Source organism: Parasteatoda tepidariorum, chromosome 8 (genome assembly GCF_982258835.1).
Source record: "Parasteatoda tepidariorum strain Cologne lab strain chromosome 8, Ptep-v5.0, whole genome shotgun sequence".
Taxonomy (NCBI): Eukaryota; Metazoa; Arthropoda; class Arachnida; order Araneae; family Theridiidae; genus Parasteatoda; species Parasteatoda tepidariorum.
Window position 1 is genome coordinate 96,498,432 of NC_141762.1, and position 22,238 is coordinate 96,520,669.

A 22,238-nucleotide genomic window follows, 5' to 3' on the forward strand; every position below is an offset into this window, starting at 1 on the left:
AGAGGATCAGCGAAACAGATTAATAATGGAACGTTAAAGGAGTCTCTGATGGATGCTCTCCCGAGTCAAAGGGTTGTTCTAGAAGTTTTCATTCCAGAGAAGAACAAAGATCAGAGGGAGGATGGGTGAATAAAATTGGAAATAAAGTTGTCTGAGAACATTTAATACTTATCCTTTATCTGAGTCATTTGTGACTTTTATTTGATCACTGAAAGAATACAGTCCCTGGCCAAATTACTAGACGCACTGTAAGATTGTATTTAAAATCTTAATTATCATGTGATACTATACAGCTTTATTGTTTTTACGCGGCTGAAACCGGTTTGCACTTGTTTACGTTCGTCTATCAATGGGTTAAATTCGACTATATATAATATAAATTCGACGATTGGATAAATTAGACCATATATTATACAAATATAGAATATTTATTACATCAGGTATTATATTAGTACTAGGAGGCTCCGCCCCCTGCTCGCTAACGCTCGCCAACCCCCGAGAATTGCTACGCAATCCTATGTGGTTCACGCCGTGAACCATGACTCGCTGCGCTCGCTCGCCAATGAACACAATGTTCTAGCACAAAGACATAATATATTATCATCAAAGACATAGTATTGTACTTATGTAGAAGAATTCTACCAATGTTCTTATTGGCTTTTAAAAAAGTATATTAGCTATTTAGATTGTACATGGTGAAAAAATCAAAACATTAGCTAAATAAGAATAAATATCAAATATTGCTTCACTAATATTCTGCATTTTAAAGCGTGAAAATTCAATGCATAAATAAACGCGAAATATAAAAAAAATTCAATGCATTCAATACAAACACTTAGACGTTATTTAGACGTTTAGGTAGCTCCCAGTAGAAAAATATCAATTCAACAGCGTCCTTTTAAAGCATTCTCACTTCAATTAATCAATTAATTCCTAATTGAGTTTAAATTAAATATTGTCATGTTTTTAGTGCATGAATCTGAATTGAACAACCTGATAATGCTCACTCTGGTTATTGTTATCTGGTTGCTCACTACGTGCTCTTGTGCGCCGAATCCAATCAATTAAAAATGAAAACTGTTGACAGCGCGAGAAAAGAAATATCATCGGTTTTATTGATACATACATACATACGTACGTATTAGCGTTTTATATAATATAGATAGATAGATATTTTAATAATTAGACCAAATTATTAGACACACTATAGTGTTTTACAAGTTTTGCAAGAGTTTATATGCAATACTTTCATGTCTTTAATCAGGAGATTTATATTTACTTCTTATTCGTATTTATTTTTAACGTATTGCATTACAATGTTAACCAATTGATGCATGAACGTAAACAAGTGCAAAGAGTAGCGTATAAACAATAAAGCTGTATAGTATCACTTGATAATTAAGATTTTACATAGAATCTTACAATGCGTCTAATAATTTGGCCAGGGACTGTGCATACGTATAAATTCTGATATTCTTTTTAAATGTTCTATGTATTATGTACACGATTAGGTATTAAGCATGAAAAATTCAAGGGGATTTAGTTAAGGATGGAAATATTAATAAACTAGAATTCGCATAGGTTAAATTTTTTAAATGGGTAATAAAATCGTTAATAAAAAAGTTGTTTACAGTACGAGTATTTTTTTACCCCAAAATATACCCTTGTTGTTTCAATTTGGTTCATTTTGAAGAAACAAACTAATTTTTTTACTACAAATCAAACTTTGTTTTTGTCTAAACAGTATATACTATTGAGTTTTAGCAATTTTCTCGCAATCAAGATTCTAGTACTCATTCTACATTTAATTATGATCACCTTGTACTACACTAAAAGTCCGAATTTATTTTTCATAATTCCTTTGTGTTAAAGCTTTTTTCAACTGAAAAAAAAATATGGCTCCGTCTAAAAACAGATTAAAAATTGTTTAGTTATGCAAACATTTTCTACCTCACTAGTTTATAGTGTACCCTAACTACCACTACAAATATTAAACACCGATTCACTAGTGTATAAGACAGGGATGGGGAAACTACGGCCCGCGGGCAGAATTTTAACTAGCCGATCAGTGGCGAATATATCTACTTTGTTTAAAACTATTTTTGTTGATTTCTTTTTTAACAAAGTACTGATGACCTTTTCACTTTCTCTATTTTTGTTCTACAAAACATAAATTAATTAAAATAGTTAGCACAAACAGCTTTAACTGGTAAAATGTTGACAGCAAAAGTTCTTTATAGAATAGCTGTAGATTAGCTCCAACTAGTATTTGTCTTTCTCGAGGAGCAGACATATGGAATCTAATATAAGTGAATTGTACTTCACATGAGGCTGACTACGCGTTTTAAGTTCCAACGAACGGATTTTTCTGCCGGCTCGAGTTCTAACATAATTTACTGCGTATGGAAAAGTTGCACACATACAATGTCATTGTAAATAATGGTGAAATTATTAAATGTATAAAATGGCTACTGCCTTTTTGAGTTATTTGTAAACATTTTTTATCCCAAAATGGCAACTAAAAAACGCAAAGTTGATGTGGAGTGACGTGCACTCAATGATGAATTGACTTTATTTTATTTCAGAAGTTTTTACTCGGCCCACCAAACTTTTTTTTCTAGATTTTTGGCCCACGACCCAAAAAGTTTGCCCATCCCTGGTATAAGACATGTTAACTTGATTCTATCTTCTCCCTGAGACCAAGATTCAGACGTGGAGTTGTTCCACTTTCTCCAAGACTTCATCTAACCTGACTTTTACAGATTTTGTACTTTTCCACAATTTATTTCTTTACAGGTATTCAGGCACTTCCAATGCGTGACAACTCTAGTTTGAAGGAATCGATAACTGGCGCACTCCAGCACTTGATTCTATGTAGAGGTACCTTTTGATAGACGTATCGTATCTACCAGACATCGCTACGACTCGAACCCTGTTCGAAAGCGAATGCTCTATCCCCAGAGCCCTCACTGCTCGCTCGTGACGTATTGTCGTTTGACGAGTTGTTCCTGAAATTAATTGTGCTCTCGATGAACTGTCGTCCCGATGAATTATACTCGAGACGAGTTGTGCTCGCGATTAAATGCCGTCGCGACGAAATGTGCCCATGATGAACAGTTTCCGTGACGAATTATACTCATGACGAACTGTCACTCCGGCGAATATTGGCGACTAATTGTTTCATGATGAATTGACGCACCAATAGGTACTGTTTAAATAAGTACTAAACTAAATTAAAATCAGTGGTGGGACAGTGACAGTGGCCAAGTGACTGATTGTAGTCATCTCAGTTTTCTTGACCTCGGGTTCCTCTGGGGTACAGGAGCAGATGTTCCGATTGTTTGGTCAACCGAATGTGGAACTCCCAGTGTTTAGTCTCCTAGCGAGCTTGGTACTCATATTATCGATCCACTGAAGGGATGAAAAACTGAGTCAACCATGCCCGGATCGAACCCAGGACCTGTGGCACAAGAGCGCAAAGCGTTACCACACAGTCACTGGACTTAAGTAAATACTAAATATATTAATTTCGATATTCAGTGTAGGGGATGAGATAAGGAATTTTCGACAGTCTTCAGAAAGAAAGAGATTTTTAGATTGCTGTAAGTTTTGACTATCATAAGTCAGCCTCCAGCAAACTAGTATCACGATACTGAATTTAATTAATTTTCATCTTGATTAGTTGAACTTCTAAAAATGCGTTTTGTTAAATTTATAATTAAGTAAAGTCACCAGGAAGTCAAACAAATGATGATAAATAAAAAAAAAAATTTTTTAGCATTATAAATTGTGGCAGTCTTTCAGTCCTTACGTTGTGTGCATAATTTCAAAGTTTTCGACATTTTTGTACGTAGAGAAGATATTCAGCTATTATGTGTATATATTAAGCCAGTATAACAAAGTGCTAATTCACGACTAATTTTGCGTGTACATTGACCTATATATAGTAGCTAGTATTTGAATTCTTTAAAGTAAATTAACATTGCTAACAATATGACAGCATGTTATCTTAAGTCAAAAAATCAATAAACCATCAAATTCTTTTGATGGTTCATGTGGTTTCAGTGCGATTCATGATGGTCCAAAATCATTTGATGATTACCATCATCCAGCATTTTCCATTTTGCGTTCATGATGTTTGATATGCCAACAAACTTTCATCATTCCATGAAAGAAAATGCTACTTTAATATATTATGATGGTTAACCATCAAGAGAAGTTTGATTTTAATGGACCAACAATTCCTGATGATCTGTGATGGTTCATGATGGTTCCAACTATACATTTCTATGATGGTTTAATGAGAATTCTTGTTGGTTCTCAGGAATAAATCATCACCCTTAGGAAAATTTGCCATAGAGAAGCCTATGGTAATCTATGGCAACCTATGGCTACCATAGAAATTTGTATGGCAAGATGCCATAGGCCAATGGTAACCATAAAGATTTGTATGACAGTATACCATAGGCCAGTGGTAACCATAAGGATTTGTATGGCACGTCACCATTGGTCTATGGCATAGATTCTCAACCTTTTTAACGTTGCCGCCCCCTTAAGGAGCAAAAAACATCTCAACGCCCCCTTTGTTGAAAATCCAGTTATTTAGAGCATGGGGACGGAGGGGGTGTACTGAATTATAAAAGGCATCATTTTTAAGCAATTTTTTTTAAAAATAATGTGCACGTTAATTCGATATTTTTGTCCCGGCAGATAATCGCAGTCTAATAGTCATAATCAAAATAAATACGATAATGAAAAAGAAATACAACAAAGAAAACTATGCTTATAAAGAGTCATTTGTTCTGAATGACATAATTAAAAAAAACACCTAAAAATAACTTCTTTACACTAAAAATAGTATCAACAAAACAACCAAGTAACTTTGTCAGTAGGATGATTGTACTTGATGGTTCAGAGCCAGTTTCTTGAAGTTCAGTTCAATATTTTTAGTGAGGTGGAGACGCAAGTCTCTTCGTTGCACGATATCGAGACGATTTCTCCTTTTGTGACTAGATCCGTAACAGCACTGAATCCATGTTCGACAAGGTAGGAGAAAGGGAAGGCAATAAAAAAATTTTCATGTTAGTCCACAGTCCAGGATAGAAGCGACTGACGTTACATTGAAGACAAAATTCTGTGAGACGATCACCATTTCAAAGCTTCATTAGTTTAAAGTTCGACCAATTCCTCCTGAATGTGAACCGCTGCTGCTTCAATATTCATAAAAGGGTTCATAACCATTTGAGGGACTTCCAGCGACAAAACATCTTTAAAGCGGTCCGAAAAGTTCATGTACAAAAAGTCAAGATGTTTACAATATTCTTGTGTATCAGAGAGAATTTCGTCATTCTTTTTAAGATACGATAAGATTGGAAATTCCTTCCTGAACTCATTCCTACCAAAGTTCTGCTTTCATAAATTTTCTTAGAAAGGTAGAAATAACTGATTTTGTAGGGATCAAATTGAGTCTGAAGCTATAAATTAACGTCATTAAATTTTGCAAATAAAACCGTCAACGTAAATCTTAAATTCTATTAATCTGTCTCTCATAGCTACATTTCTGTCTTCGTGAAACTCAAGCACAGAGTCAAAAAGATTCGAAAACCGATAGAGACAGGCGCCTTTGGATAGCCAGTGAATCTCGGTGTGTAGTAGCAAACGATATTCTTCATCATTTTTTACACAGCTGTCTGAATCAATCGTTGAGAGCATTACTGCGAATTTTCTTCACAGCAGATATGACATAATGCAATGACTGATGCAAACAGTCACCGAGATTTTCCTACTTTATGATGTCTGTGCATCACGCAGTGAACAGCTAAAATATCTGGTACCTCCCTCTTCAAAACGGCGATAAACTTACCTTGTGCTCCATCAGTGGCAACAAACATAATATTCGCAAGAAGACTGTTTTTTTCTTTAAAATAATTTTTGACAGTATTAAAAATAGATACACTTTTGGTATCTACAATCAAGTAAAAAGCTTCTTCTCAATAATTTTTTTCTTTCATAAACCGGATGCACGCCAACAGTAAAGCCTACATTACTTGGGAAGGTTGATTCATCAACTTAAAGGGAAAATTAGTTGGATATCAAAAGTTTGCATAAGAAAACTTCGTCTTCGGCCATCTCATCAATTTGTCACCGCACTATATCGCTGCTTAATGGGATATTTTTGATTAATTGGATGAGGCTGGATGGTGCAAAACTGTTTTTAAAACTTCCTTTACAGCCGGCAGCACCAACTCTTTGCCGATGGTATGAGCTTTTTCAGATTTAGTTATTAATTTTGATATATTATAAGATGCTATCAAACCATCGTCGCATTTTCGTGATGAGGTTGCTAGTAAGCCTGAGACCGTAGGTGCCCTCAGAAACTTGTCTTTGATGTTCGTGAAAAAGGACAAATCTTTATTTTGTTTGTCAAGTTTTTTTTTTTTTTTTTGCAAATGCTCCTGCAAACGGATAGGTTACATACCCTCATTAGATAAAACTTGTTGCAAAATGCACATGGGTAATTGAGAGTTCGACAGCGATTTTACAAATCCAAACTTTAAGTACGTGGTACTGTATTGACGACACTTCTTTATGCTAACCGCCAGTGTTGGTGGCAGCAATATACAAACGATGAAAAAAAAATCAACTATTTCTTAAATGATTTACTATAAATAACCAATTCGCCCACGCACCTGGCCAAATAAACAATAAAATCTTACCAAAATTGAGGGAAAAACTGTGAGGAAGCAAACAAGAACCATCATCAGAAAAAAGGGTCAAATTGAACATTTATACTGAAAGCTCATGGACTTCAATTTCCACCAAATGGCTTGAATGATTCAGAGGCAAAAACTACAGACTCATGATCTGCGCTGCCCTGGTTCGGATCGGAGATCATTTTATTACTGGCACAAATGGTGTAGCAGATAATCTTAATTTATTATATTAATTTAATAATTTTATTTGGGAGTTTTAAAATTAAATTTGAATGGCAAAACATTCTCATCGCCTCCCTACTGCCTAAAACATTCCAAACGCCCCCCTACCGCCCAAAACAAGTTCACCACCCCTCAGCATATTCCCGTCGCCCCCGTTGAGAAACAATGGTCTATGGCAACCATAGAAATTCGTATGGTAGTATACCATAGAGAAAAGCTGATCTAGATCCCCACCAACGAAACAACAACTTCTATGGAGTACTCAAAAACATCTTCTAAAAGAAATAAATATCCATTTTTTCACCCCGAAGTTAATTAAATTCAACATGTAATCCCACAAAGCATTCCTGGTGAGTCTTTTCCGGCCTCCGGGTGGCCAATTTTTCCATTTTTGAGTGTTTGAAATCCGATGTTCCATTCTTTTAGGCTTAGAGTATCAGACCGCCATATTAACGTGTCATCCACTACAAGTGGAATCTTTCGCTAACTTTGGCGACTTATTTTACTATTTTTTCGATCTCATTCTTGGTCAAAAACATTTATTGCAAACGCCTATGCGATTATCTATCTGAATTTATTAAGTTTTTAATTTCCGGCGGTCTGGTACTTTTATTATCTGTATCTTTTAAAAATATGTCGCGATTGGGTATAGGTTTTCGCTATGTTAAATTTTGCCATTTGTTAATGCTGACTTTGTACACTTTAATTAATATCTTGCTGTTTATATTTTTATCTAAAATTTTTATATTTCTTTCTCCCAACTGTTTCTGATTAAACGACATCTTTCCTTTTATTTTATCCCCTCCCTCTGATTTTATATAAATTTTTAAAGTCACATCACTTTTTCATTATTAATGGCGTTCTATTCCCCATAGCAATTTGTAAACAATCTTCATGATGAAAAACGCAGTTAAGTGCTTATGATCAAGCCAGATAATCATTTCTTTAATAATTAAAATTTTTTAATTCTTTTAACTTGTTCGGTGATAATTTCATTTTATTGCTGTCATATATCAATATCAAAGTCAGTATTTACATTCTCATTAGTTTTTTATTTTAATTCCACTTAGGTTCTTGCAATGCTTTTTTACATTATCTTACATTTGTTAGGGCTTTATATTTCTATTTTGTCTTTAATTTTTGCTTGCCATTAAATTGTTTTTTAACATTTCTCTGTGTTTTACTATCTTACAATTAATATTTCTTAAGTATCCACATATATTTGTACAATGTTCTGTTACATATTTATACATAGCTTAGGGTCATCACTTAACTAGATTTGCTGGATTACTGGTTGACAATTGTTTTGCTTCAATATCATCAACTGGACAGTCCCTGGCCATATCATCTGCTGCTGTTACCAAAAATGCTTCTAACAATTTAATCTTTCCTTAAGTTTACAACTTTTTCGTCATAGCTATTTCCTATATCCAATTAATTTTTATTTACTATCCCTGACCAATTGTCAATAGCAATTATTAATTTTTCCAATTTTAATCATGTCTTAAACATGTTTTGTATTTACCAATGTTTCTATATTGCGTTCTCTTTTCTAACTGTGCTTAACACAACTCAACGTAAATTTTCTGAGTTTTATATCCCTCACTAGTAGGGGATCAACTAATTTAGCCTGTTTTCTATTCTTAGCTTTTCATAGTCCAATACCATCTTTTTTATAGATAAAATTTTGTTTACATGCCACCACTGGTTGTACCGTTACATATTCGGCTTTTGTCCCGTTTGGTCTATTTTAAACAAATTTCGCTTCGACTACCAGCCCCACTCTTTATCTTTTGAGTTTTCATAGTATTTTTTTGTTTTAGTAGTCTGTTTAATTTTTAGCTTAGTATCATATATCAAAATTTAAAAAATTTTCATACTCGCTCCGACCATGGGACCATTATTTTACATCGCTTTCTTTCAAGTTCCTCTAATATCTGACGCTTATCTAACTAATTATGATACCAATCAATCAAATTAACGTTTTTTATACTCGCTCAGACCTCCGGACCCACTTTCTACTTTCTTGCTTTTTTACAGCTTTAACAAATATTGGTTGCCTGTACTCAATATATTTTGTTCCTAATCAACATAACCAATATTTTTCCCACTCGCTCCGACCACCGGACCCATTTTCTAACGGTTAGTACTAACCGTTTAAAATTTATTTGAATAAGAACAGCATTCAGAAAGGATTCTGCAAGTAAAACAGGGGAAGTTTATCAAAGAAATTAAAAAAAAAATTTCTGGATATATATTTATTCTACAATTATTAAGTTTTGCATTTTAATATGCATTGGGAAAGATCCTTGTAAATAATTATTTCTTGATGTATGGTAAAATATCAACGAGAAATGTTGCCATATGCTGTATGGCAAAGGTGTACCATAGCCTATGGAAAAATATTTCTTCAGAAACTGTAGCACATCTTAGTTTTATGGCAAACCTATGGCAAATTTTCCTAAGGGCAGAACAATTTTTTTTATGTTGGGCCATCATAAATCAGTCCGAATTTCTACATTGGGGTGATGGTTACTATCAAAATATATAATGGTTCATGATGGAATTATTGACAAGACTGTTTCAGACGGATTGATTCAAGACAATGTTTGTCCATCAATGGAAAACCATAAAAAAATGTTGACTTCAGATGAAAGTCATTAATCTTAAGATTAATTTATAAAAAATGTCCTTAAAGTTTAAAAAAAAATAAAGATTCTGACCTGTACACTCTTGGGCATGCCAAAGACCACCCTAAAGACGGGTAGTATAAGATCGGAATACTCGTCCATGGTTGATTCCTCAATCATGTAGAGAAGAGGCTGAAGAGCGGCGGCCAGCGCTTCAGGCGTCTGCAGTTCTGAGCTCAGAGACGGCAACACATGCATATACCACAGTTTCTGAAACAAAATGCATAGTTTTCAACTTATATATGATAAGATTAATATTTATATGATAATACAATCATGTAGCTAGTGTCCTCAAAATGATCAACGATTAACACATATACTATAATACAATCACGTATCAAGCGTTCTCAAAATGATGGACGATTAACACACACACGGTAATACAATCATGAAGCGAGTGTCCTCAGAACGAACGGCGATTAACAGGTATATGATATGATAATACAATCATATAGTGAGTGTTCTCAAAATGATCAACGATTAACACATATACGATAATACAATCATGTATCAAGCGTTCTCAAAATGATCAACGATTAACACACATACGATAATACAATCATGTAGCAAGTGTCCTCAAAATGATCAACGATTAACACATATACGATAATACAATCATGTATCAAGCGTTCTCAAAATGATGGACGTTTAACACATATACTATAATACAATCACGTATCAAGCGTTCTCAAAATGATGGACGATTAACACACACACGGTAATACAATCATGAAGCGAGTGTCCTCAGAACGAACGGCGATTAACAGGTATACGATATGATAATACAATCATATAGTGAGTGTTCTCAAAATGATCAACGATTAACACATATACGATAATACAATCATGTATCAAGCGTTCTCAAAATGATCAACGATTAACACACATACGATAATACAATCATGTAGCAAGTGTCCTCAAAATGATCAACGATTAACACATATACGATAATACAATCATGTAGCAAGTGTCCTCAAAATGATCAACGATTAACACACATACGATAATACAATCATGTAGCAAGTGTCCTCAAAATGATCAACGATTAACACATATACGATAATACAATCATGTATCAAGCGTTCTCAAAATGATCGACGATTAACACACACACGATAATACAATCATGTAGCAAGTGTCCTCAAAATGATCAACGATTAACACATATACGATAATACAATCATGTATCAAGCGTTCTCAAAATGATGGACGTTTAACACAAATACGATAATACAATCATGTAGCAAGTGTCCTCAAAATGATCAACGATTAACACATATACGATAATACAATCATGTATCAAGCGTTCTCAAAATGATCAACGATTAACACACATACGATAATACAATCATGTAGCAAGTGTCCTCAAAATGATCAACGATTAACACATATACGATAATACAATCATGTATCAAGCGTTCTCAAAATGATCAACGATTAACACACATACGATAATACAATCATGTAGCAAGTGTCCTCAAAATGATCAACGATTAACACATATACGATAATACAATCATGTAGCAAGCGTTCTCAAAATGATCAACGATTAACACACATACGATAATACAATCATGTAGCAAGTGTCCTCAAAATGATCAACGATTAACACATATACTATAATACAATCACGTATCAAGCGTTCTCAAAATGATGGACGATTAACACACACACGGTAATACAATCATGAAGCGAGTGTCCTCAGAACGAACGGCGATTAACAGGTATATGATATGATAATACAATCATATAGTGAGTGTTCTCAAAATGATCAACGATTAACACATATACGATAATACAATCATGTATCAAGCGTTCTCAAAATGATCAACGATTAACACACATACGATAATACAATCATGTAGCAAGTGTCCTCAAAATGATCAACGATTAACACATATACGATAATACAATCATGTAGCAAGTGTCCTCAAAATGATCAACGATTAACACACATACGATAATACAATCATGTAGCAAGTGTCCTCAAAATGATCAACGATTAACACATATACGATAATACAATCATGTATCAAGAGTTCTCAAAATGATCGACGATTAACACACACACGATAATACAATCATGTAGCAAGTGTCCTCAAAATGATCAACGATTAACACATATACGATAATACAATCATGTATCAAGCGTTCTCAAAATGATGGACGTTTAACACAAATACGATAATACAATCATGTAGCAAGTGTCCTCAAAATGATCAACGATTAACACATATACGATAATACAATCATGTATCAAGCGTTCTCAAAATGATCAACGATTAACACACATACGATAATACAATCATGTAGCAAGTGTCCTCAAAATGATCAACGATTAACACATATACGATAATACAATCATGTATCAAGCGTTCTCAAAATGATGGACGTTTAACACATATACTATAATACAATCACGTATCAAGCGTTCTCAAAATGATGGACGATTAACACACACACGGTAATACAATCATGAAGCGAGTGTCCTCAGAACGAACGGCGATTAACAGGTATATGATATGATAATACAATCATATAGTGAGTGTTCTCAAAATGATCAACGATTAACACATATACGATAATACAATCATGTATCAAGCGTTCTCAAAATGATCAACGATTAACACACATACGATAATACAATCATGTAGCAAGTGTCCTCAAAATGATCAACGATTAACACATATACGATAATACAATCATGTAGCAAGTGTCCTCAAAATGATCAACGATTAACACACATACGATAATACAATCATGTAGCAAGTGTCCTCAAAATGATCAACGATTGACACATATACGATAATACAATCATGTATCAAGCGTTCTCAAAATGATCGACGATTAACACACACACGATAATACAATCATGTAGCAAGTGTCCTCAAAATGATCAACGATTAACACATATACGATAATACAATCATGTATCAAGCGTTCTCAAAATGATGGACGTTTAACACAAATACGATAATACAATCATGTAGCAAGTGTCCTCAAAATGATCAACGATTAACACATATACGATAATACAATCATGTATCAAGCGTTCTCAAAATGATCAACGATTAACACACATACGATAATACAATCATGTAGCAAGTGTCCTCAAAATGATCAACGATTAACACATATACGATAATACAATCATGTATCAAGCGTTCTCAAAATGATGGACGTTTAACACATATACTATAATACAATCACGTATCAAGCGTTCTCAAAATGATGGACGATTAACACACACACGGTAATACAATCATGAAGCGAGTGTCCTCAGAACGAACGGCGATTAACAGGTATATGATATGATAATACAATCATATAGTGAGTGTTCTCAAAATGATCAACGATTAACACATATACGATAATACAATCATGTATCAAGCGTTCTCAAAATGATCAACGATTAACACACATACGATAATACAATCATGTAGCAAGTGTCCTCAAAATGATCAACGATTAACACATATACGATAATACAATCATGTAGCAAGTGTCCTCAAAATGATCAACGATTAACACACATACGATAATACAATCATGTAGCAAGTGTCCTCAAAATGATCAACGATTAACACATATACGATAATACAATCATGTATCAAGCGTTCTCAAAATGATCGACGATTAACACACACACGATAATACAATCATGTAGCAAGTGTCCTCAAAATGATCAACGATTAACACATATACGATAATACAATCATGTATCAAGCGTTCTCAAAATGATGGACGTTTAACACAAATACGATAATACAATCATGTAGCAAGTGTCCTCAAAATGATCAACGATTAACACATATACGATAATACAATCATGTATCAAGCGTTCTCAAAATGATGGACGATTAACACACACAGGATAATACAATCATGTAGCAAGTGTCCTCAAAATGATCAACGATTAACACATATACTATAATACAATCACGTATCAAGCGTTCTCAAAATGATGGACGATTAACACACACACGGTAATACAATCATGAAGCGAGTGTCCTCAGAACGAACGGCGATTAACAGGTATATGATATGATAATACAATCATATAGTGAGTGTTCTCAAAATGATCAACGATTAACACATATACGATAATACAATCATGTATCAAGCGTTCTCAAAATGATCAACGATTAACACACATACGATAATACAATCATGTAGCAAGTGTCCTCAAAATGATCAACGATTAACACATATACGATAATACAATCATGTAGCAAGTGTCCTCAAAATGATCAACGATTAACACACATACGATAATACAATCATGTAGCAAGTGTCCTCAAAATGATCAACGATTAACACATATACGATAATACAATCATGTATCAAGCGTTCTCAAAATGATCGACGATTAACACACACACGATAATACAATCATGTAGCAAGTGTCCTCAAAATGATCAACGATTAACACATATACGATAATACAATCATGTATCAAGCGTTCTCAAAATGATGGACGTTTAACACAAATACGATAATACAATCATGTAGCAAGTGTCCTCAAAATGATCAACGATTAACACATATACGATAATACAATCATGTATCAAGCGTTCTCAAAATGATCAACGATTAACACACATACGATAATACAATCATGTAGCAAGTGTCCTCAAAATGATCAACGATTAACACATATACGATAATACAATCATGTATCAAGCGTTCTCAAAATGATGGACGTTTAACACATATACTATAATACAATCACGTATCAAGCGTTCTCAAAATGATGGACGATTAACACACACACGGTAATACAATCATGAAGCGAGTGTCCTCAGAACGAACGGCGATTAACAGGTATATGATATGATAATACAATCATATAGTGAGTGTTCTCAAAATGATCAACGATTAACACATATACGATAATACAATCATGTATCAAGCGTTCTCAAAATGATCAACGATTAACACACATACGATAATACAATCATGTAGCAAGTGTCCTCAAAATGATCAACGATTAACACATATACGATAATACAATCATGTAGCAAGTGTCCTCAAAATGATCAACGATTAACACACATACGATAATACAATCATGTAGCAAGTGTCCTCAAAATGATCAACGATTAACACATATACGATAATACAATCATGTATCAAGCGTTCTCAAAATGATCGACGATTAACACACACACGATAATACAATCATGTAGCAAGTGTCCTCAAAATGATCAACGATTAACACACATACGATAATACAATCATGTAGCAAGTGTCCTCAAAATGATCAACGATTAACACATATACGATAATACAATCATGTATCAAGCGTTCTCAAAATGATCGACGATTAACACACACACGATAATACAATCATGTAGCAAGTGTCCTCAAAATGATCAACGATTAACACATATACGATAATACAATCATGTAGCAAGTGTCCTCAAAATGATCAACGATTAACACATATACGATAATACAATCATGTAGCAAGTGTCCTCAAAATGATCAACGATTAACACACATACGATAATACAATCATGTAGCAAGTGTCCTCAAAATGATCAACGATTAACACATATACGATAATACAATCATGTATCAAGCGTTCTCAAAATGATCGACGATTAACACACACACGATAATACAATCATGTAGCAAGTGTCCTCAAAATGATCAACGATTAACACATATACGATAATACAATCATGTATCAAGCGTTCTCAAAATGATGGACGTTTAACACAAATACGATAATACAATCATGTAGCAAGTGTCCTCAAAATGATCAACGATTAACACATATACGATAATACAATCATGTATCAAGCGTTCTCAAAATGATCAACGATTAACACACATACGATAATACAATCATGTAGCAAGTGTCCTCAAAATGATCAACGATTAACACATATACGATAATACAATCATGTATCAAGCGTTCTCAAAATGATGGACGTTTAACACATATACTATAATACAATCACGTATCAAGCGTTCTCAAAATGATGGACGATTAACACACACACGGTAATACAATCATGAAGCGAGTGTCCTCAGAACGAACGGCGATTAACAGGTATATGATATGATAATACAATCATATAGTGAGTGTTCTCAAAATGATCAACGATTAACACATATACGATAATACAATCATGTATCAAGCGTTCTCAAAATGATCAACGATTAACACACATACGATAATACAATCATGTAGCAAGTGTCCTCAAAATGATCAACGATTAACACATATACGATAATACAATCATGTAGCAAGTGTCCTCAAAATGATCAACGATTAACACACATACGATAATACAATCATGTAGCAAGTGTCCTCAAAATGATCAACGATTAACACATATACGATAATACAATCATGTATCAAGCGTTCTCAAAATGATCGACGATTAACACACACACGATAATACAATCATGTAGCAAGTGTCCTCAAAATGATCAACGATTAACACATATACGATAATACAATCATGTATCAAGCGTTCTCAAAATGATGGACGTTTAACACAAATACGATAATACAATCATGTAGCAAGTGTCCTCAAAATGATCAACGATTAACACATATACGATAATACAATCATGTATCAAGCGTTCTCAAAATGATCAACGATTAACACACATACGATAATACAATCATGTAGCAAGTGTCCTCAAAATGATCAACGATTAACACATATACGATAATACAATCATGTATCAAGCGTTCTCAAAATGATGGACGTTTAACACATATACTATAATACAATCACGTATCAAGCGTTCTCAAAATGATGGACGATTAACACACACACGGTAATACAATCATGAAGCGAGTGTCCTCAGAACGAACGGCGATTAACAGGTATATGATATGATAATACAATCATATAGTGAGTGTTCTCAAAATGATCAACGATTAACACATATACGATAATACAATCATGTATCAAGCGTTCTCAAAATGATCAACGATTAACACACATACGATAATACAATCATGTAGCAAGTGTCCTCAAAATGATCAACGATTAACACATATACGATAATACAATCATGTAGCAAGTGTCCTCAAAATGATCAACGATTAACACACATACGATAATACAATCATGTAGCAAGTGTCCTCAAAATGATCAACGATTAACACATATACGATAATACAATCATGTATCAAGCGTTCTCAAAATGATCGACGATTAACACACACACGATAATACAATCATGTAGCAAGTGTCCTCAAAATGATCAACGATTAACACATATACGATAATACAATCATGTATCAAGCGTTCTCAAAATGATGGACGTTTAACACAAATACGATAATACAATCATGTAGCAAGTGTCCTCAAAATGATCAACGATTAACACATATACGATAATACAATCATGTATCAAGCGTTCTCAAAATGATGGACGATTAACACACACAGGATAATACAATCATGTAGCAAGTGTCCTCAAAATGATCAACGATTAACACATATACGATAATACAATCATGTATCAAGCGTTCTCAAAATGATGGACGATTAACACACATACGATAATACAATCATGTTGCAAGTGTCCCCAAAATGATCAACGATTAGCAGGTATATGATATGATAATACAATCATATAGTGAGTGTTCTCAAAATGACCGGTGATTAACACGTGTATGATACGATAAGACAATCATGTAGTGAGAGCCGTGATGGCTTAAAGGATGGAGCATCGCCTTCCAATGAGGTAAACCGGGTCCAAATCCCAGCGATGGCTGCTGTATACAAATTCCCCATCCGGCTTACACTGACCACAGTGTTGAAGTAAAATATCCTCAGTGATAGACGGATCATGGGTTAGAGTACCTTTGATATCTGACTGTCCGTGGGAGGTTTTCATACTTTTCCTCTCTGAGCAAGGCAGATGAGTGTAAGTTGCCTCAAAAACTCCTCCACGAATGCAAATTTCTCCGAATACTTGATCCAGGAGTTCCCTTGTCTTCTAGATTGAGTTCAAAATTACAAGACAGCGGAGTTGATCATTAGTAGTCGTAAACCCCAAAAATTGGGACTGCTGTTCAGCAACGCTTACAGAATAAAAAACAAATATCATGTAGTGAGTGTTCTTAAAATGACAGACGATTAGCGAAATTAATTTTCAGCTACAAAAAGGATTTTACTTATTTCATTTCAGCCTACAAAGAATTAATTATACATCCGGAATTTCTTTATTTACTCAGTAATTTCCAGTACATTTGAATAATTTACTTAGTAACCAATACTATTAAATACCTTTTGTTTCATTTTATTCATTGAAATTTGTTCTATTGAACTAAATTACCTGAATTTTATTTTAAAATTTTTATTTAAAATTCCGACTGCCGTAAAACTGACTTTTCAGGAATTTATTGTCTACCATCCACCAGGATTCTTTATCACTGGACTTTGTAATCAGATAGCAAAAGTATATTGACATTGTGAATGCATTTTCTAACACGAATTTTACATGTGATTTTCCTGCCAATAAAATTTCACGGTCAACAGTGGAAAGCGATGATACCTTCATTAGATTTTTATTTATAGTAAGAAATTAAAAGGGAATGGTCTTTAAATTAAAACAGAAAATATTATCGTTTTGTGCAAAAGAAAAGCAACAACCTTATTCTTCGTTAGAATAAAACTGTTTTGTAAATTATTCTACTTAGAAATTCAATAAAGATTGTTCAAATAAAAAATTAGATACGCTAGATAGCGTCAGAAATTAGTGTTAGCAGCAATACCCATCATGGTTAATAATTAAAATATGGGCAGTGCACCACAGAGTATGCATAGATGCTACCGTGAATTACCGAAATCAACAGAATGTCGACTTTCACCGGTGAATATCAACAATCGCTTTGGTAAATGTCCGAAATATTTATTATAACTGATTTGATATTAATTTATTCGTTGAGACTATTATATTTATTCGATATTTTAATACCTGCTGAGGATAAATTAGGAGAAACATCAGTGTTCCGAGTAGGGGAGAGTGGGGTCAATTAAAACATTTTTTACTTAACTATTTTTAACTAACAAAAAATCCAATATACTATTAGTATTAATTGACAGACGAGTAAAGTAGACTATCCTCTACTTGAAAAAAAAATAAATACCTTATTTTAAATGTTATTATATTAGTTATTAACAATTTTTGACAGTCGTGCACTTGTTACAATTGTCCCCACTTACGGAGGCAATTGTAACAGTTCATAAATTCAACTAAAACATAGTTAATTATATATAATATCATAGTTGAGATATATTTTTTTATTGATCAAAATAGTAGTGATATTTTAGGAATAAAAATAATAATGAGCAGAGACCTAAAGGGTTAAACTTTTTACTTTAAGGGGTTAAAAATTTTAATTTATGCTGTGAAAGGTGACAAATAAAATAATGCGCATGAAACATAATATAAATGATATAGGAAACTATTGGTGGTTCTTAAAGAGTTAAGTAATGGTTTGTAAACATAAGATTATTTATTTTCAGCTGTTACAATCGTCCCTTTAAGACGCCATTTCAGCTTCATTTGTTAAAAAATTGCTAGTTAATTAACAAAACTATTTTTTTTATTGAAATGTTAATTAAGGTGTCCACTTACATATTCGGTTAATAATTTTTATTTGCTTAAACAAAATTACTTTGTTACAATATAACATTCTAATACCAAAGAAGTACTTACGTAGCGTGAAAATATCTTTTGTGATGTAACTCTTTCAAAAGTGCATAAAAATGGTTGTCAGCATGGGTGTACATGTAGATTTATTAAATACACCTTGTGCGCCACCTAGGAACCAAATCTAGAACCCGACACTCGAAATTTTTGCTCTGTTACAATCGTACCCTGTTACAATTGACCCTACTTTCCCCTACTTGTTAAATGCATACTGGGAAGTGGCACTTGACCTTAAAAAAAACAATGATGTAGGGCATGCCGGACAAATGTATACCGGGCACTGGCACTTAACTAAACCTAGTATATACACGGACATTTACCAAAGCGATAACGTGATTGTCAACATTCACCGGTAGAAGTCAATTCAATCCCCAATTTCGGTCATTCACAGTAACATATATATTTGAATATAATTTTTAAAAATTAACATAATGCAGTTTATGTATAATAATGGAAATATTAGTAAACAAGGTTTGAAAAGAATCCGTTGAGTGAAAGGTTAAGCATATCGTCCAGAAGTGACGTGGTTGCTTCTTACAACCTTTATACATGGAACCTTTGTGAAAAATGTTGTGCAAAATATTCTCTTAAGAGTTTTCAAATTAATATTTACGGAAGAGAAAGAAAGAACTAAAATATTCTAAAAACAATATTTTTTATCTAATGAAAGTGGAGAGCCGTAATGGCTCAAAGGATAGAGAGTTCGCCTTCCAATGGGGTGTACCGGGTTCGAAGACCAGCGGTGGCTGGTCGATAAGAATCCGCATCCGGCTCGCACCGACCACAGCACCTTTAGTGGTAGACGAATCATGGGTTATAGTCTCCTTGCCGTTAGGCTAACCGTGGGACGTTCTCGTAAACTTCCAATCCAAGTAATTTAAATGCGGGTTAGTTCCATCAAAAAGTCCACCACGAAGGCAAATTATTCCCAATACTTGATCCAAGAGTTCCCTTGTCTTCGGAATTAGGTTCAAAGTTACAAGACTACTGAGTTGAGCATTAGTAGTAAACCTAAAAATTGGGTCTGCTGTTCAATAATGGTTATAAAATAAAACAAAATTTATAAAACTGGAAATCGTCAGCCCTTCGAGTTCATTTTCAAATGAAATAGTTTGAATGATTTTAATCCACCTTTGCTTTCGTAAAAGCGTTTTTGTAAGACTTTATCAGCTCTCAAAATTCCCCCCCCCCTCTAACATTTTAATATTGAGATTTTAATATCAATCGTTGACAGTAAATATTTCAGGCGTTACCATCATTTCGTGAGAGATCTAAAATCTTTGGTTGGATTGATGACGTGCGTACTCATCTCAGCAGGTAATACTTCTTCTTAAACTGAAGAAATAGGTGTGTCATTACTCTTCTTAGTGTTCTATTTTGAGAAATGCGGTTTCGTGCCCACCCCCTTCAGTGCACGCAAGAAGAAAAAAAAAGAAGAAAAAAAAAGAGAAACAAGAAATCTTATGTCACAAGATAGGTTGCCATGGTTACTCAACTGTCTTCCCCGAAGTACGACGGATAAAAAAGAGAAACGTGATCTTTGATTTGCGATAGAGGAGAAAAGAAATATTTCACAGGTGTATGTATGTTCTGATTTTGGCATCCATTTTGAGAAAGTGTTTACGATAGAATAATATCAAATGCAATTTAAATACTAACACAAAATTTAAATTAAATTATAAAACACAATTTTTTTCTTGCATTTTCTACTTATTCTATAGTTAAAAACTAAACTAGATCGGTAGATTAATCGTTGCAAATGGTTACAGTGAAGTTAAATTATAACACAAAATTGAAATTGAAATGTAAACACAATTTCCTTTTTTCCATTTCCTACTTATTCTATAGTTAAAAACTGAACTAGATCGGTAACTTAATTGTGGCAAATGGTTACAGTAAAGTTAAATAATAACACAAAATTTAAATTAAAATGTTAACTCAGTTTTTTTTCTTGCATTTTTTACTATTTGCGATCGCTACGCTTGAGTACGCCCTCTAGCGGATAGGTTATTTCAGGTTTTTAATTTATCAAGTTTTCATTTGGTTCTATTAGAATAATTACCAGAGAAGGACGCCATTTTTTTTAGCAGCAAATAAAAAGCAAAATATTCTTAAGGGAAAGGCTGAAAAACTTGAAAAACAACCCAGGACATCGGTAAATATTTCTGAAACAGAAGGTGCCCAACATTTGAAGAATTTTTCAATAGTTTTTACCTTTTTATTATCAACAACATAATTTCAGATTTCGTGATCGCATACTGTTACAGATTAGTACATTGCGGTAAAATAATTTTTTTTGTCTTCAATTCATTACAAATTGAAGTGAAGTCAACATTGCTTACTTCATTCCAATAAATAAATGTGATTTCAGAAGGGACGGAACTGTAATAGTTATAGAATATTCTTATTATTTATACAATAGTACATATTTCTGTATCTATATAATTCGAAAAACAACAGTAAAGAATCATCCGAATTACTTGAAAAAGTATCATTTGTGTTTATTATTAATAAATTTTTCTCGTTTTCTTGGTAAGTATTTTTAAATTTTGAATGATAAATTTAAACTAGAATTCAGCTGTTCTGCTTTTAAGTTACATATTGAAATTCATATCGAGATCTTGCAATTATAAAATTTTACTGTGTGGTGTGTCATCTTAAAGTAATGAAGGGATAATCTATGTTTATATTATTTGAGAATAAAGTTTTCAAATGAAGAACATATCATTTTAGAATTCTCCGGATTTATAAAGCAGGTCAGTGTTTTGATTTTTATAATAAAAAATTTACTCGTAAATAATTTTTTTCTGATTTGATGATAGTTCTTTATAGAATGGTTTTCTGTCCAATTAAGAATTAAAAAAAAAACGTGAAAGATTTTTACTTTAATTTGATGAATTTTTACAATCGTTTTTTTTCT

General features: G+C 33.3%; 2 protein-coding genes across 5 annotated transcripts in view; one reads left to right on the plus strand and one right to left on the minus strand.

Annotated features, from left to right (window-relative positions):
- LOC107453622 (ankyrin repeat and BTB/POZ domain-containing protein 2) overlaps positions 1–22,238 on the plus strand; it is a 442,842-nt gene that overhangs the window by 304,672 nt on the left and 115,932 nt on the right. The gene's annotated exons all lie outside the window — the stretch shown is intronic.
- Positions 1–22,238, minus strand: part of LOC107453616 (SCY1-like protein 2) — a 556,894-nt gene that overhangs the window by 83,375 nt on the left and 451,281 nt on the right. For all 4 annotated transcript variants that reach the window (XM_087169467.1, XM_087169470.1, XM_087169468.1 and 1 more), the window contains one exon: positions 9,659–9,835. In XM_087169467.1, coding sequence (XP_087025593.1) covers positions 9,659–9,835 — 177 coding nt within the window. The remainder of the gene's footprint in view (positions 1–9,658; positions 9,836–22,238) is intronic.